The 16,539-nt window shown below is 36.3% G+C and overlaps 1 protein-coding gene across 5 annotated transcripts in view; it reads right to left on the reverse strand.

Moving 5' to 3' along the window:
• Positions 1-16,539, reverse strand: part of CYLD (ubiquitin carboxyl-terminal hydrolase CYLD) — a 451,655-nt gene that overhangs the window by 279,444 nt on the left and 155,672 nt on the right. For all 5 annotated transcript variants that reach the window (XM_090407955.1, XM_090407951.1, XM_090407953.1 and 2 more), the window contains 2 exons: positions 16,314-16,516; positions 5,459-5,591 (listed from right to left, as the gene is read on the reverse strand). In XM_090407955.1, coding sequence (XP_090264081.1) covers positions 5,459-5,591; positions 16,314-16,516 — 336 coding nt within the window. The remainder of the gene's footprint in view (positions 1-5,458; positions 5,592-16,313; positions 16,517-16,539) is intronic.

A 16,539-nucleotide genomic window follows, 5' to 3' on the forward strand; every position in this document is an offset into this window, starting at 1 on the left:
GAATCGCTGAACTTCATATAGTTTCTACTATATTCGGCATGAAACTCTTTGAGTTTCTTATTCGGCTAAGAAACGATATGGGATGTAACATCCCTTAACTTAAACAAAGAAAATGTGTTGAATGATTTGCAATTCTAATCGATTACATGGAAAATAATTATTACCAAATATGAATTAGCATAATCGAAATCTACGTGCTTTGTAGATTATATAACCATGTAAACACATAAATTGTTTACATGTTGAATTCCATGTTTATAGGATTGATGCAGGGGAAATGTTTCAGCTGTGTGAAAGTGATGGAAGAACAAGAGGTCATCTCTGGAAATTAAAGAAGAGTGTGGTTAACAAAGGTGTCAGAACAAGGTTTTTTGCCTGGAGGGTGGTGAATGAGTGGAATTCATTGCCTGACTTAGTTGTGAGCTCTTCGTCTGTAAATGAATTCAAGAAGAGATATGACAGATATTGTTTTGCTAGTTTGGGTCTCCCACGATGAGTCTACTGACTCCATGGAGATACCCGTAATAATAATAATAATAATAAAAATGTAATATAATATAAATGATAAGAGAACTGTTATTTAAAAACATTCACAAATTTAGAATAATTTTTAACGTGGTTCAAAATATTAGAATATTCCAAATTTTTCTGATTGGTTTTAAGGAGAGCATAGAAATAGCATAAATTTCAGTGGCTGGGGGACTGACTTGTATGTGAGGAATCATTTGCAAGTAGATTTTAGTTAATCATTTGCTAAACATGGGTCAAATGAATGACATATCGAAAGCTAGGAAGTTTCATATGGTGTCTCTAAACAAAGAAGGCTCAACTCAATAGTTTATAGCTAAGGAATTGAAATGTTCTCAAGCAAGTGTGAGTAGAGTATTGAGACAGTATTCTAATAACCAGTTTTCAAAATAATCGCTGCAATAGTGGTTGAAAGGTAATAACTACATCAAGAGATCGAAGAATATCATGAAGAAAAGCCACTTCCGAAGTGCAAGATATTTTTACAGGAGATGGAAAGAACCAGGTGTGTGAAAGTGACTAAATCTATGACATTGAGATGACTTCACAAATTGGGTTTTAAATTATGTGTGCCTAAGATGAAGGCACACGTAATTTAAAACTTTTGTGACTTCCAAGCAAAAGGCAGCTAGAGTATGATGGTGTAAGCAAAGACTGCTGTGGGATCAAGAGGACTGGAGAAAGGTACTTTTTAGTGATAAATGTAAGTTTTGTGTGTTCCCATGGTCATCAAGGGATATATGTTTGGTGTCTTCAGCAAGAAGCATTTGATAAAGAATGCATGAAATGTTCGGTGAAATTTTCAACCTCTCTCATGGTATGGACTTATATGATTGCAAAGGGTCCAGGTAGGCTGTGTATTGCAAACAAAAGAGTCGATTCCAAAGTGAACCAAGAAATTCTTGAGCACTTTATATCACCGGCATTGGAAGATTTATGTGATGGTTATTTCCTTTTTGAGCAAGATTCAGCTTCTTGTCACACTTCCAAGACCACTACTACATGGCTCAAAGAAAGGCAAATCAATGTAATTCCTTAGCTGACAAACTCACCAGATTTAAACCACATTAAGAATCTGTGGGGAAAATTATGAAGAAGTTGCCCCAAAAGACAAAAATGAACTTGTTTCTAGTCTGCAGACAATATGGGCATGTTTTGATAAAAAAAGACTGAACTGTTAGTAAATAATATTCCCAACCATTTACAAATGATCATAAAAAGCTAAGGGTGATGAAACAAAGTATTATGTATCAAGTTGTTTCCATTTGATTGTAATTTTTGAGCATTTATTTTTGAATTATTCTATTTTGAGCCACGTTAAAAATTATTCTAATTTTGTGAACGTTTTCAAATAATTTGTATTATATTTTTGTGTTTACATGGTTATAAAATCTACAAGGTGCGTAGATTTAGATGATGCTAATTCATATTTGGTAATAATTATTTTCTATGCAACAAATTAGAATTGTAAACCAATCAAAACATTTCCTTTGATTATTCTAATTTTTAGATTTGGAGGTGAGTGTGTAAAATTCGATGTCGTTGTCCAGTAGCATCCTCTAGCAAGAGGGTTGCAGCAGATGAGCAGCTCTTCTCCATTTCTCTCTGTCTGTTGCTTCCATCATTCTTAAACCAGTCCATTCCACGATGTCATTAAACCACTCTCTAGTTGGTTTTCCATGTCTTCTCTTCCCCTCAACTTTCCCTTGTAATATAGTTCTTGTCAGGTGTCCCAAAGAACCTCTCAGAAGATGTCCTGCAAATCTAGTCTTTCTTTGCATAATATTCTTTAACAGTGTTCTTTCCATCCCAACTCGTTTTAAAACTTCTTGATTTGATATTCTTTCTGTATAGCTAATCTTTTCCATCTTTCTATAACACCACATTTCCAATGCATTAATTCTTTCCATATCTCTCTTTCTTAGTGTCCATGACTCACTTCCATAACTTGCAATACTCCAAACTGTTGCTTTAACTATTCCAATTCTAACGCCTATTTTAGTGTTCTTGTTTATTAAAATTCTCTTCATTTCCATAAATGCCGATTTAGCTTTGCCTATTCTATTTCTAATGTCCAAAAATTCGATATAGCTTGGAATTTCACAAATGCTTTACATTGAATTTTACAGAGGTCACATCTCAAAAGCTTGTGTAATAAAAATAACCTTTGTATAAAGAATGTATATAGTCCAATGGGAAATTAACTTGCTGAAATGTAGTAAACAAAGAATGTCTAAAATTAGTAACAACAAGAGAAAATGCTGTGTCACTGGAAACTGTATGTTATTGTTTTAACTACGTGCTTTGGAAATCTTTGTTTAAGGCTCTGTGTATGCCCACCTTCAAGGTCATTCTTAAAAGGGTCGGCGTGAATCAGACAAGGTTCCACTGTCCGACAAATCGGATTTTTGAAGTGCACTTGAGATAACAAAGAAATAGTCGGCTTTAATATCAGATCAAGGAGTTGCGCCAAATTCTTTGGGGATCTCAACCCATTGTGAAAGGTCCCGAAGATGAAGAAATAAAAAGGCGTTGAGGAGAACATCGATATCGGTAGTCAAAATAGAGGACACGACCATACGGCTATGGCATGCCAAAAGTCGGAGGGAGGCAGAGAAGAAACGGATGCCAATCCGCCTGAGGCTGTCTAGATCTAGGAATTAGCCATGGGAGATTACCGGAAGCTAATACCCGAGGAGCAGACTTCAGCACCCGGAGAAGAATGCATTGCCATCTGAACAAGACTGCATAAGTTCTGCATGTTGGACCCATCTCTTTCGAGCCCTTGAGTGCCGGAAATCAGCATTCCAAAGCCCTGCCAACAATCCCGGATGAGACGCAGGTGAAGCAAGACACTGTAGAAAGAAATCTAAGGCCAAGACGGTTAGAAGAAAAGTTAGAGAACTCTGGAGCAGAACCTCAAATGAGTGCAAGACCCAGATAACAAAGCTTATGAGTTTTTTCCATTTTTGTTCTATGTTTCCTTTACGTAATCTAGGAGAAATAATTTTAGATGGACTGATAAGATATATGGTACTAGGAATAAGCAGTATCTATAATAGAGCCTTTTGGTTTGTTAGTAATTGGGATATAATTGTGAGATAACTTGGCATGACTAGTTAATTTCTTTATGAATAGATTAGAATTGTTTTCTTTATAAGCAGAGAAGTAAATGAATATTTATGCTGTGTAATTTGTTTAGAATTGTAGAGGAAAGTTCTTAACCCTAAATTTAATGGATAGGTTGAGAGAATAACCTCCCTATCGTTTAATCGATGTACTTTTGTATTAGTGTAAATAAATGTGTTTTGAAACAAATAAGATATTAGAAGCGTAATTTAAGTGCATGTGGACCATGACTGTATGCTATTTTATTTGAAGGAATTTATGCTAGAGAGAGATCTGCCAGCCATATTACTGAGTCTTATGCCTAGAAAGGAATACTGGTGACACAGTCTGAACAAACAAATTTTCCAGTACTCTTAGGCATATGACTAGTAGAGCAAAAGGTGGAATAGATTTTTGTACGAAGGAGTAAGTCAATAAGGAGGCACAAGATAGAGTAAGAAGTTAGCAAGAGATAGAGAATAATAATTAAGATATTACAACGGTGCAACAGCTGACGACATAATAAAGTAGTAAATAATATAATGAGGCAAATTTATAGAAATCGTTCTATAAAAAAAGAGCACAAACTTTTACATGTGCACGTGTGTAAAATTATATAAATCTGAAAAAAAAATAAAAATAAATAAATAAATAAATAAAATAAAATCAACTATGTATAAACTGAAATCAAAAAAAAAAAAAAAAAACTTCAATCAGAAAACATAACAAAATTGAAATTGGAAACAATTGATTTTTCTAAAATCTGAACAGAAACTCGAATCATTATTTCATTTTATTTTTTCAGTTTCCCATCCCTGGTAGAAACTGAAGAGTTGCTAGTAGACATGAGAAAGAGTGGGGAGGTTTACATATGGCTTCCCTAAGCTGAACAACAATAAGTATCATATGGTGGAGTGTATCTGCAAAGGTGGAAGGAGTTGTGGTGTATATGAGTAATATTATCTACTATAATGATAAAAGCCTATATGAGGATTTATTTGCATACAAAAAAAGGATGTCTAGTATGCAAATTCAATGCATATGGTAATTTGGCAGATGGTGTACGAAAAGACATCTGAATATATACACGGGATTGTTTGGCAAAGGATTTTATTTTAAGAAAAGAGTGAAAGTGTGAGCTTATAAATTTCAATGTAAATCTCATAGGTGATATACAAAATGCACAGTTTTTTGTTTTTTTTTCTAATATCTAGCATCAATTAAATTAAAAATATATAATTTAATTGCAATGAATAAATGTTAAGCATTCATAAGTATGGCATTTCAAACAATATGCATAGCTATAGAACACAGTACTATTGTACATGTATGCATTGGTTTGTCCAAGCAGTCGAGTGTGTCTCACTGGCTCACATAACATAAAAGTTACCATGCTGATGTTTTGTATAAAGAATGGTTGTTTGCTCTTCATTTTCATCGTCTTGTCTTATTTAAAATTTATCCTCCTTATTGATACAGTACAGTATGCCAAAGCGAAGTAATACTATGAAGAGTAATGTTAGTAACGAGAAACGTCAAAGAGGAATAACAATGAAAACCAAATATGAGATCATAAACAAACATGCAACTGGAAATTATTGTTAATGGTCTTTGTTCAAAAGGAATTTATGCTAGAGAGAGATCTGCCAGCCATATTAGAAATTAACACACAGTCAGGAACTACTTGTAAATAGTGTGCTGAAGTAGGTGCTCTCTGCTGTATCTACTACACTGGCTCTAGATGTAGCACTTTTATTAAAAAATGTACAAATAATAAATCAACAAAGTTGGTTACATTAAAAAATAAAGAATAATCATTTACCATGACTTTTGTCACTCAAAAAATCTTCTGCTTTCATCAAGCCAATAATGGGAACCAGAGACGCATGATTTAATTTAGCTTCAAAGAGCTGGTGATCATTATACTTTCCGGTTCCTGTTCCTACAGGATTATCCTGCAAAACAACAATTTTGAATCAATATAACATAGCATATTTATTTTGAAAATTCAATAAAAAAATATCAGAAATAGTATAACAATTTTGCATATATGAGGATGGTCTGAAAAGTTCTTTGCCTAACAATGAAAAAACGAATTTATAATTTCAAAATTATTTTTATTTTTCAACATAATCTCCCTTAAGACTAATGCATTTATTCCAGCAATGCTCCAGCACCATTATCCCATCCCTGTAATGGTTCTCAGTAAGATCTGCACCCCTCTACAGCTGCAATCACCTATTGATTCAAAGAAAAACGCTGACCAGGGAGGAACAATTTTAGTTTTGTGAAGAGATAGAAGTCAGAGGGAGCCAAATCTGGGGAATAGGGTGGATGTTCCAACAATTCATAGTGCAGATCCCTTAATTTTCCCATTGCCACAACACCTTTGTGGGCAGGTGCATTGTCCTGATGAAAGATGATTTTTTTCTTCTGCAAACCGGGTCTTTTCTCATGAATTTTTTCATCTAGTCTGGTTAAAAGATCGGAATAATATTCCTCGGTTATTGTTTTATCCTTTTTAAGATAATTAATAAACAAAATGCCTTTAGCATCCCAAAACACTGATGCCATGACCTTTTCTACTGGTGGAACCAACTCTATCTTCTTTGGAGCTGAACATACAGCTTCTGTCCACTGTTTTGACTGCTGTTTGGATTCTGGTGTGATGGTGAATCCAAGTCTCAACCATAGTAATAAATTGATGCACAAAATGATTTATTCTTGTTAAAACACTCCAAGTACTGTTCAAAGATTTTCATGCGAGTGCTTTTTTGATCTGCTGTGAGCAAGCGAGTCACCCATCTTGGTAAAAAGCTTTTTTATTTGCAATTCTTCATGCAAAATATATCCTACATGTTCTTTTGAAATGCCTACAGTCTCAGCAATTTCACTCACTTTGACTCGCCATCATCCAATAACATATTGTGCACTTGATCAATGATTTCTGGTGTTGTTACACTTTTTGGATGTCCTTCACGTGGATCATCTTCAAGGCTGGTAAGGCCATGTTTAAACTTGGCAGCCCATTTCTTAATTGTCAAAAATGATGGAGAAGAGTGCCCATAAACTTTTATTAACTTCGAATGAATTTATTTTGGCATTAAACCTTCTTTTACAAAGAATTTTATAACTACACGATACTCAATTTTATCCATTTCAAGGGATATAGGCAACACTTTTGCTTCAGACAGCTGTATAAAACAAATTACTTGATATAATGACTTGCAATTTAACATGGATGCTTATGACAGATGTACCAATTTAGTAAAAAAAAAAAAAATGCAGACAGTATTGCCATCTATGGTCCAATCCGAGAACTTTTAAGACCACCCTAGTATATATATATTTTAAATAAATAGAAACTTTAAAGATACTAGTAGTGTAGGTAATCAACATTTCAATAATGCAGGTTCTCTCCTTAACACAGTCCAGTCAAAATATTATGACCACCTCCATTACTTTTGACATTGTACTCTGCCACGTGGCAACTGAAGCTGCTGTTCTAGAGAAGCAAGAGACACAATCTTACAGACTTTGGAAAAGGTATAATAGTTGGATAGTGGCTGAAGAGTGGCAATATTTCAGGAAACTGCCAATACAGTGGGCTGTTCATGGAGTGCTGCAGTTAAGTTGTTCAAAAAGTTGAAGGATACTCGAGATAACAGCAGTTGCCACATTGCCAGAATCATTCTAGAGTGGCTTGGTAATGTGATGACATCCATAACAGCCAAATTCAGTGTATTTGAAATCAACAGAACATTTCTCATTTCTTTCAACGGAACTTTTTTTCGCCGCTAGAGGGCCAGGCGAACGGTTGTGTTTTCAGGGAGCTCCAGAAAGCTAAGTACAATTTTGAATGGAAATTAGAATATATGTTAAAAATCATAACGTAATATTGTCTAAATTTGGTAGCTTGTTGTGTCTGTGATTTTGGTGTAAATTCCGTTAATTAATTTAGTATTTAACGATACGTTTCAAAGATTTGAATATGGCGCCAATGCGACGTAAGATAATGGCGTCCAAAAATACGACGCCATTGTTCAAAAACTATACTGTGAGAGAATTTGTCCAATGTGATGTGTGTGGAATGTATGCATTCCCGAATGAGGCTGGAGTTTGGATTGAAAGTGATAGTGGTGGGAGAATGTGTAGAAAGTGTATGCAAAGTGAGGAGTCGAAGTATGTGTCAGGTTGTGAGACAGTTATGGTTGAAGAAAGCCAGAATGCGAGTGAAAATAGTGGCTCGATAGGGAATTGCGGTGTACAAGATGGCAATGTGAGCGGTGATCTAAGAAAGAGTGAGAGCAATTATACAGAAAGAGAAAATGGTTTGAATGATAAAAAAAATGAGGAATTATTTGTAGGAAGTGAGATCGCTAGGCTGCGCGCAGTGATACAAAATGCGCAGCGGCAATTAGAGCACCTGCAAAACTCTTTCCAGAGTGATTCGGCTAACGTAAATAAACAGCGTGGGAGAGTTTCCGAAATGAAGGAAAGAGTGTTGTATGGTGACTCGTTATTAAGAGGAGTAATAGATGGGAGTGTAACTAAATCGTACTTACCGGGTGCGAAATTTAAGGATGTAAGTGAGAATATTAGAGTGCAAAAACAGAGGGTGAAAGAATTAACAATTGTGGCGGGTACGAACGAATTGAAAGGTGATAAATTTTTTATGAGAGAGGACTTGAAAGTATTGTTAAAGGTAGCGAAAGAAAAGAGTGACAGAGTTAGAATGGTGAGTCTGTTACCGCGGTATGACAGAGAGGAGTTTAGAAGGAGGGCCATAATCACAAATGACATTATGCGCAGGTTATGCGGATGGTGTGGTGTGGAATTCGTGGATGTGTGGAATGAGTTTGATGGGCGAAAGGACTTATACAAGATGGATGGCCTGCATTTGAATGGACTTGGTGTGCGGAGACTGGAAAAAGTGTTGCTGAATGAAGTGAAAATGGATGTGCAGAACCAGGGAAACTAGAACTACCAAGGAGGGGGGGGGAGTGGATATCCAGACATCAGTGAGACAGTTGAGTGTAAAAATGTATATAATCTACCTGAGCCAGCACTAAGGACAAAAAATGGGAATGGGACATTTAGAATAACGCATCAAGATAGGGGTGGGACAAAGGGATCACTGCAATTCATGTATACTAATGCCAGGAGTATTAGGAACAAGAAGGAAGAATTTTTGGCCTTGACTGGCTCTTTCTGGCCACAGGTTATTGGCATTAGTGAAACATGGCTGACGAAAGATGATATAGTTAGTGGGATAGAATGTGTAGGTTATAGTGTGTTTAGGAGGGACAGAGAGAATAAAATGGGGGAGTGGTGTTATTGATGATAGCTGATGAACTGCAGCCAAGGAGAATTGAAGTTGTATTGCAGGACAGTGAAAGGAGCTCATTTGAGGCTATTTGGTGTGAGATTGACACTGGCAGAATAAAATATACAGTTGGGTGCTGCTATAGACCAGGTGATAGAATAGATGGTGGAGATGGTATGCATAAACAAATTGATGAAATGAGTGGAAGGAGGGTAATTATTATGGGGGATTTCAACTATGGTAACATTGATTGGAAGGAGGAGAGGACACATGTGAGGAAGGAAATTGATTTTATTCAATTATTAAGGGATAACTATCTGAAACAGCATATAATTGAAAATACTAGGGGTGTGAGAGTGCTTGACCTGGTAATAGTATCTGAGAATTTGACTGTAATGAATATGACCATGTTGCCACCTATTGGTGAGAGTGATCATAAGGTCTTGACCTGGGAGGTGGCTAAAGGTGTGCAATTTGTGATTAAGACAGGGTATATGTGGAATTACCGTGCTGGCAAGTATGACAAGCTTAGGAGATTGCTTGGATCAGTGCCATGGCATGTACAACTGCAAGGGCTGGACGTCGACAGAGCATGGGAAGTGGTCAAAGAGCATTTACAGGAGGTTATGGCTGATTGTATACCTAGGGTCCGAATAGTAAAACAAGTAGGGGTTAAATGGATGAATAACACCATTAAGCTTGAGCTGCAAAAAAAGAAACAACTGTTGAGGGAATTTAAAGAAAGGGGTGACCTGCAGGCACACGAACGGTATAAAGTGCAGGCCAGAAGGGTAACGAGTGTGGTAAAAACAGCAAAAGCCGATTATGAAAGGAAACTAGCTATGCAAACAAAAGAGAATCCCAAACAGTTCTTTCAATATGCTGCAAGCAAGAAAAAAACTGTACATGGCAAAATGATTTTAAGGAATGACGATGGTAAAGAGTTCACTGAACCAGTCGATATAGTGGAGTTACTGAGCGCGCACTTTGCAAAAGTATATCATCCAGGTGGTGACGTTGAAAAAATGAAGGAACCATTAGTTTATACGGGAATTGTGATGAATGAAGTGGAGGTGAATAGTCTATTGCAGAACCTTAATGTGAATACATCTGTGGGATTGGATGGTATACCGGCACGGGTCTTGCATGAAGCGGCTAATGAATTATCAGTGCCCTTGACCATGTTGTTTAATCTGAGTCTCGGGTCTGGCTTAATCCCAAAGGCGTGGAAAGAGGGGAAAATAGTTTCACTGCATAAAGGAGGATCCAAGACTATGGTTGCAAATTACCGACCGATCAGCATATCAGGAGTCGTTGTCAAGGTCTTGGAGAAAGTGGTCAAGGAAAAAATACAGGAATGGATTGATGAAAATGAGATACTGTACAGAGGACAGCATGGCTTTGTGAAGGGTAGATCATGCCTCAGTAACTTGCTCAAGTTTTATAACAAGGTGACGGCTGAACTGGATAAGGGAAATGGGTTTACAGTGATACTGCTGGACCTGGCAAAGGCGTTTGACAGGATACCACATGGAATTCTAATCCGTAAACTACAACATATGGGAATGGATATAGGGTTGGTGAGATGGATAGCTGGGTGGTTGATGGAGAGATATCAAAGAGTAGTTTATTCAGGAGTAGAGTCCAAAAAACGGCCTGTGACTAGTTGGGTGCCACAGGGTTCTGTTCTTGGACCACTGCTGTTTAATCTGTTAATTAACGATATAGGGAAGGGTCTAAGTGGGACAGTTCATTTGTTCGCTGATGATGCAAAGTTGGGTAGGGCGATAGTGAACGCAGAAGATGTCAAAGTCTTGCAAGATGACTTAGATAGATTGGAGTTCTGGACTAAAGAGAATGGATGTCAATTTAATGTGACAAAATGTAAGGTTATGCATTTTGGGGTGAAAAGATTAGCAGCAGTATACCACATTGGTGGAACTGTACTCCAAGAGATTGATGAGGACAGGGACTTGGGAGTGTTGGTGGATAGGGAGATGAAGTTTAGGGGGCACATTGCGAAAGTAGCTAAATCAGCTCATCAACTCACTTGGTTGTTGAAAAATACCTTGACGAGCAGAGACAAGCAAGTTATTGTACCTCTGTACCGAGCCCTGATAAGACCTCATCTCGACTACTGTGCCCAGATTTGGTCACCTCGGTTCCTTCTTGATGGGGAGAAGGTGGAGAAGATCCAGAGGCGAGTGACTAAGATGATAGCAGGTCTATGGAATGAACCATATGAGAACAAGTTGAAGATTTGTGGGTTGCAGAAGCTAGTTGATAGGTGGAAAAGGGGAGATATGATTGAGACATTCAAATTGCTAAAAGGATTCTACAGGATTAATTCAGATGATATTTTTGAGATCAGGACTGGTGGTGGAAGAACTAGGGGACACCCATGGAAGCTGGGCAAGAGCGTGGTTAGCAGGGGTGTTAGAGCTGGGTTCTTTACTTTTAGAGTGGAATAAGCTGCCAGAGTCTGTTGTGGGTGCTATGACAGTGAGTGAGTTCAAGGCAAGGTATGATAGATACTGTGAGAATGTTGAACAGTTGTGTGAACATGATGTTTAGGGCCTCCCTTGATGAGTCTAAGGACTCCTGGAGTAGCCCGTAGTAATAATAATAATATATACATTGAGAAACCTGATATTTAAATCCTCCTCTGCAGAACACTAACAGATCCACAGCAAATAATTCCTGATCACAGCATACCTCCTGCAACATTACAGAGTTCCTATAGTGACCTATCTCCCTTAATGTAAAACAACATACATCTCCTAGGGGATGAGTTTTACATTAGGGCAAATACTAAGAAACCAGGTGTTTGCTCACGCTTTGATTTCTATCTTAGAGTTTTCTTATTCGGCTTTGAAATAATGTGGGATGAAATAACGTAGCCCCCCCCCCCTCTTACTACCACACCACATCACAGCCACCACTGTGATGTGGTGTGGTAGTAAGGGGGGGGGGGCTATGACTATTATACAGTAGGATTTTTTGAGTGCTGCTTTCACTCAGTTAATCAAAAATTGCATAATCACACTAAAGGAACCACTATGGGTTGTTCCCTTTCAACATTTCACATTAATAATATTCAAATTATGTCTAAACCAAGATACTAAACATAGCCATACAAAGTAACCTACATTATGGTTATGCTAGATGAGCAATGTATTTGCCATTACACATTCACCGGATTTGTTGGCCAAATGGTTAGCATATCTGCTCTCTAACCAACAGGCTATAAGTTCAAATATCCCACTATGGTCAAAGTTATTTTGTGAAAGTCTTTAAGTGATAGATGAATTTCATCACCCAGTGAAAGACCACCAACCTGAATGGTAAAGAGCATGAAAATTCCACATTTGAACTCCAGAACAAAATTTCTATGAATTAAATACAAGGATGGAAAACTCAGGTGGAATTTCCATCTTGATATTTGTGTTAAGTCTCCTCCAATACCCTGTTTGTTCAGCATCATTCATTATACCAATGAATAAAGCAGAAAACTAAAAAAATTCAAACTTAATGGAGTGGGCTTGGGATTTGTTTGTTTCAGATATAGTCTGATATATGTGGTAACATCAAGTTTGGAATGTAAAACAATTTGCATTTACAATAGGACTACACATATAGCTGTTCTTTCAATTTGTTGATATAATTTGTTTAGAAAAGTTATATAACCAGAGTGTATAACACAATCAAATAGTTTTACAATGTTTGATACAGACTGAAGGAATAGCTATGGGCAGTCCTATTTCTCCAACCATTGCCAACTTCTTCATGGAATACTATGAATGTCTCTTCAAAAATATTTCACCTGACACATTGGTATGGATACGTGGATGATACTTTTGCAATTTGGAATATGCAATCCACCTTAGGATCACATCTGAGAAAAAGAAGAAGATAACCAAATAGTCTTTTAGATTTACTAATTTTTTTGTCAATCAGATGATAGCTTAATTTCCAGTTCTTTAGAAGACTCATACAGGCCACTATATCCATGCTGATTTTCACTACCATGCTAGTGAAAAGGTCGGGATTATTGCAAGGAAGTATAAAGAAAATTTTTCTACTGAAATTGAAGATAAAGGTAGTCTGTATCTGGTTCTCAGATCTAGTAATACTGAATATTTTCTTCACAAGTTCGTATTGCAGTGTGTAAGTGCTTGTTCTGAAACAGGAGTGCCGTGATTTTTTTAAAAGTAATAGGAATACAGATTTAAATTCTAATATGAATAAGAGACAAGGCACTTTGTTTAATTTTAGTATTAAGAAATCTCTTATTAAAGGTGTTTGTGACGGAACAGATAGTGAGTCATCCACCTCAAGCCTACAAAGATCTCCAGGGTGTACAAAAGGAGGGGGAAAACTACAAGGACAGGAAGAAAAGTCTGCATTCACTCGTAAGTACTTACAATAATATTATAAATATATTTGATGATCAGAATAGGATATGTCAATGCACAAATTAATTTAATGATGGTTTATTGATACTTTAATTAAATAAATTAAATTAATTAAAACATCAATTAAATTTTAATCAATGTTTAATTATCAATTAATAATAAAAAATCAGCTAAATTACCAATTAATTAATACATTACAAAATAACCAAGGTATTCCATGAAAATTTCAGGATTTGTGAAGTGTTCCGTCATAGAAAAAGTTTGAGAAACCCTGTCTTATATGATATGGCACAAAAAAAGTAATGAACTTTGACATCCTCAGAGTACATGCATTATGAGATGTGCCATTCAACTACATGCACATTAATAAAAGAGCATGTGTAGAGTCTATGCCATTACATTTAGCTGTAGCAATGACGTTGATGCTGGAACAAGACGTTTATTAATGAGCATTATTTTCTTTCACATCAAGTTGGAAGAGCAAATGGTTCAAGCCTTTGACATGTTTGTGAGCATTTTTTTATTGTTTCCATATGTGTGCCCCAAATAATAGTGTCATTATTGCCTTAATCGAGGATCAGACGTACCAGTAGTGTTCTGCTGCAATGCAAAGGACACTCGGGGAGACCACGAACTGTTAACACAAATAAGAATCATAGGCTTGTGCAGAAATGCAGTCAATGCCAAACAGTGGTAAAACTTGGGATACCGAAGCACTCACAGATAATGCCGGAGAAAAGAATGTCTGAAATGAGCCAAGCTCTAAGTTCAACTAGATCCAAGACCAATGGAAGTCAGTACTGTTTACAGATGAGTCAATTTGCTCTACAAAGCTACACCAGGCATGCTCTGCTCTGTGGGAACCAGGGACATGTTATCATCCCTCTAATATCCATGAAAGGGACAGTTATGGTAGAGGCAGTGTGCGATGGCTTTGGGAAGCATCTTGTTGGGTGGATGCACCAAGCTGTATGTGCTTCCTAGTAAAACCATGAATGCTACACCTTATTATGAAAGGGGGGGGGGTCCTGGACCCCCCATGTTCATCCATTTCCACATGCAATAGGAGAAACATTTATCCTACAAGACAATAATGCTCATCTTCATCAAGCAAAACTCATGGACCAATATCTTCAAGAAGAGACCATTGTTAGTATGGACTAGCCAGCCCAGGTTTCCTGACGTTAATCCTATTGAACCTATCTAGGATGCACTAGGAGGAATGTTGCTGCTCTCCCTCCCCATCTGCCAAAAACTTTAAGGGACTTATGGAAGTTTTGCAAAAGCAATGGTTGTTTTTACCAACTGAGCTCCTGGACACCATTATAAACAGTATGAAACAATGTTGTTAGCTCTATATTGCTGAGGAGTGACCAGATTCCTTATTGAGGCACTTTGACAATCTATTTTCACCTCTTGTTTTTGGTCATTGTCTTCAATGTCCCCATTTGTTGATTAAATATTTATTTACAATTTTTGTATGTGTTTCTTTCACATCTCATATGATACTGCTTTTCATTAAATTGCATAAAAATTCATCATACGGTTTTGAGTCATTGCAATTTTTCTCTTTGTTCTTTAATTTATGGAAACCAGTGCAATTGAGAAATTATAAGAAAATTTTGCAGGACAACTTGGTAAAACAAGCTGGGTACAGATCAAATAGCAGTTGTCAAGATTAGATTGTTATTTTAATACAAATGATCAAGAACTCATAGAAATATAATAAGAAAGTGTTATAGATCTGGAAAAGGCATGAAAAGGAGAAAAACTGTTCAAAATGTTAAAATTATATTGTAAATTATCATTATTAAGTATATTATTATAAAAGGATATATTATTATAAAGGGAGTAATAGAGAATAATATAAAGCCAACACTTAATTCAGCTGATAAAATTGAGTGAGGTAAACCGAAGATGGCTTGATGTAAAATCACATATAAGACAGAAGTGCATGCAATTTCTACTGTTATTCATCATCTATATGGATGACGTTGGAAGAGAAGGTGCTATTAACATTACAAGCATTAACCTCAGCTCATTACTTTATGCAAATGATGTTCTACTCCTAAATAAATTCAATACTGCAGTTATTCATGTTAGTTACAAGATAATGAATTTATTTAGGAGTATAACATCATCTGCTGGAAAACTTAAAAATAGCACATTAATTTGAAAGAAAGTGTCAATAGGAAGCTAGTACTAATGCAAATTTAATCATGAAGCACTGTCGTAATACCCTGCACACTACTTGAGGGTGATTATATCAGGAATTTGATGATGATTGTAATATTTTAGAGGGTTTGCTATTACATCATTTATTCAGTTCAAACCTATTTAAATACAATGTGAATCCTAAACGTATTAGTGAAGAGCATGGCAAAGAACAAATCAAGAGCAGTTGCTTCTTCAACTACAAAAATATTTTGTTCAGTTCTCTCTCCATCATTAGTTCCTAATCTATTTCCTAAGGAATTCTTTGTAAAAATATTTGCAGGCAGGAATGTGGATATCAATAAAATTAATAAAATCTGTGGTGCTGCTAAGATCTACACAGCGTGAACAGCACACTACTATTCAGAACAAGTTAATATGTGAAAGGCTGATTAAAATGTTAAATTGGCAAGGGGATAATCTGGAGTTCTTTTAATACTGGAATCCATGAGTAGGCATTAATAATAACAACAAATTATAAAGTGGAGGAAAACTCGTGTTAAAACTTATTTGTAGAATTTTCATCTAAGTTTCATAGGCATTTTCATAGGTACTGAAAATGTCTATAAAATTTATGTGAAAATTCGACAAATAACATGTGACTCTTTTTAAATACAGTTGGGAACTATTAGTCTGGAGAAAACAATAATATAATGAAGAAAGTTTTAGAGCTTCAATTGGTCACAAAGAAAAGCAAAATATGCATTATTTTTTTTACTTACAAATTCAACACCAACCATCCAATCACTTCCCACATCCAAAAGCTTTCCAAGCCATTTCACTTCCCCATATTCAGGACCACTGTCACTTATCCAAACTACTCTGTCACCAAATTGCAAGGGTGGTGGAGGAGTTCCATCAGCACATGCTGCTTCCAGAGAAAGTGGCTGAGGTCTAGACGGGGTACATCCAGAACCTGAAGACCCTAAGAACATAAAATCATAACTA

The sequence above is a fragment of the Typopeltis vanoorti genome, chromosome 18, assembly GCF_054136105.1.
Source record: "Typopeltis vanoorti isolate ZY-2024b chromosome 18, IOZ_Tvanoo_1.0, whole genome shotgun sequence".
Taxonomy (NCBI): domain Eukaryota; kingdom Metazoa; phylum Arthropoda; class Arachnida; order Uropygi; family Thelyphonidae; genus Typopeltis; species Typopeltis vanoorti.